Source organism: Grammomys surdaster, unplaced genomic scaffold, assembly GCF_004785775.1.
Source record: "Grammomys surdaster isolate TR1022 unplaced genomic scaffold, NIH_TR_1.0 126086, whole genome shotgun sequence".
NCBI classification, from domain to species: domain Eukaryota; kingdom Metazoa; phylum Chordata; class Mammalia; order Rodentia; family Muridae; genus Grammomys; species Grammomys surdaster.
In genome coordinates, this window is record NW_021620894.1 from 1,021,807 (window position 1) to 1,023,935 (window position 2,129).

The 2,129-nt window shown below is 44.9% G+C and overlaps 1 protein-coding gene across 1 annotated transcript in view; it reads left to right on the forward strand.

Annotated features, from left to right (window-relative positions):
• Positions 1-2,129, forward strand: part of Siae (sialic acid acetylesterase) — a 36,810-nt gene that overhangs the window by 14,252 nt on the left and 20,429 nt on the right. The window contains exon 4 of the mRNA XM_028755786.1: positions 1,298-1,436. Within this exon, the coding sequence (XP_028611619.1) occupies positions 1,298-1,436 (139 nt within the window). The remainder of the gene's footprint in view (positions 1-1,297; positions 1,437-2,129) is intronic.

The window sequence follows — 2,129 nt, forward strand, 5'->3', positions numbered from 1 at the left end:
ACTCAAAACAACCCAACAACCCAACAACAGTAACCCAAAACAACCCAACAACAATAACCGAAAACAACCCACCAACCCAGCAACAATAACCCAAAACAACCCAACAACAAAAACCTAATGATGATGCAAGAAACCAAGATGAAAGGAAATAGTGGTATGGGAATAGTGGCAGTGGAATGGGGCTTAATAGACCTAAAAAGTAAGTCATTCAATATGGTGCATACATTCTTGCCCAGAATAACCCAACAACAGTAACCCAAAACAACCCACCAACCCAACAACAATAACCCAAAACAACCCAACAACAATAACCCAAAACAACCCAACCCGCTGTGTCATGAGGGTTTGTGAAGTGGCTTGGGGAAATGTGGTTTCTTTGGACAGACACATTTCTCTCTGTCAGAAGCCGCCTCCTACACATCACTTTTCAGATTACCTCACTTACCAACCTTTTCCTTGGTAACTACCCTCCAGGACCGAGGTGGGAATAACCTAGTTGCCACATTTCTTTGGTGTGTTTCTTTGGGATCTGTTTTTTTTGTATGGTATATAGATTACGTAAGTCACGGAGTCTTTTATGTTGTCTCCACAGAGATTCCCTAAATACCATTGTTAATTCAAACGCTTTGTGTTATCATATGTCAGTTAGGGGAGCCTTTTAGTTTTAAGTTAAAGCAATCTATGGGTTTCGAGACATATGGGTTTCGAGTGTAGTAGTTAAGGGTTTACCCAGCATTCTCTAGACCTTAGGTTTAGTCCCCAGAACCATGGGGGAAAAAGATAATTATGTAACTCATAGTGTTTTTTTTTTTAAAGATTTATTTATTTTATGCACACGAGTACACTGTAGCTGTCTTCAGACACACCAAAAGAGGGCATCAGATCCCATTATAGATGGTTGTAAGCTACCATGTGGTTGCTGGGAATTGAACTCAGGACCTCTGGAAGAGCAGGCAGTGCTCTTAACAGCTGAGGCACCTCTCTAGTCCCCCGTAGTGTTCTTTAGCCTCATCCTTATACAGCTGTTCTTGTCCAGGACAGACCTGCAGTGGAAGATCACAGGTTTCATTGTTTGTGAACTGTCTTCTGGAATGTGATTCATCTCATTGTCTCTGCTGGACAGAGACACCCGGATCCAGATGTTCGGTATAGCCCATTTACCGATTTAGGTTATTCACTTATTCTCAGCATATCAAGTATCAGAAGGATTTCCGTGGATTAGAAGATATGTTTTCTGAGAAGTTGCAAGCCAGTTTACCCTCTATCAGATTATCTGACCCTCTGATTTCTCCTCTAGATCTTTAACAGCTCAAAGGAGTTGTCTGACTCTGCCGCCTACCAGTCTGTGCGCATCTTCTCTGTCTCCCTCACCCAGGCGGAGGAGGAACTGGCTGACCTTGATGGGGTTGACTTGTCATGGTCCAAGCCCACTGCAGGTGCGTGTCTCAGCATGCCCTCCTCTAGGCAATGGGTTGTGACTTAAGTAGAACCAGTAGCCCCTGAATTTGGTTCTACTTATTATTCCAGAAGTTTCCTTTTATACCTATTGGGTTTCTATCCCATTCCTGGTGATCACGGTAACGGAATCCACCCTGAATCTTCCCCACTGAGTTCAGGAAATAGCTCTTCCCTTTTCTCACAGTACTGATGCTGTTCAGCATGAGGTGGGGCGGAGTCTTCCTCCATCATGGTAAGCCTCTGTGTTTCCCCACTCCCTGCCTGTGTCTGAGGACATCTCACTGTCCTCTCAGAGTGAACTCGGATCTACTCCAGGTCTCCTCAGGGCCTCCTGTCATCCCTCGGGTTTTATTCTCCATTTCTCTCTATGAGATAAACACAGAATCTGTATTTCATGGCTCAGCCTCCTCTGCGGCAGGCTGTCCAAGGACACAGCAGCAAGTGCGACAGACACACAGTGTCTCCTGCGAGGGTTCAGCCTTGCTCTTTATTTCCACGAAACAAGACAAAGGCAAATAAAGCCAGCTCCCTTTTCAGCAAGCATTGTCACTGACTTCACAGTTTATGGAGTGTCTTTTGTTTCATTCTTCTCCTGCCTCCGCAGGGTTCACTCTTTTTGTTTCCATCTGGTCTGCCTGCTTTTCTTTCCCTTCCCCTTCCCCTTCTCCTTC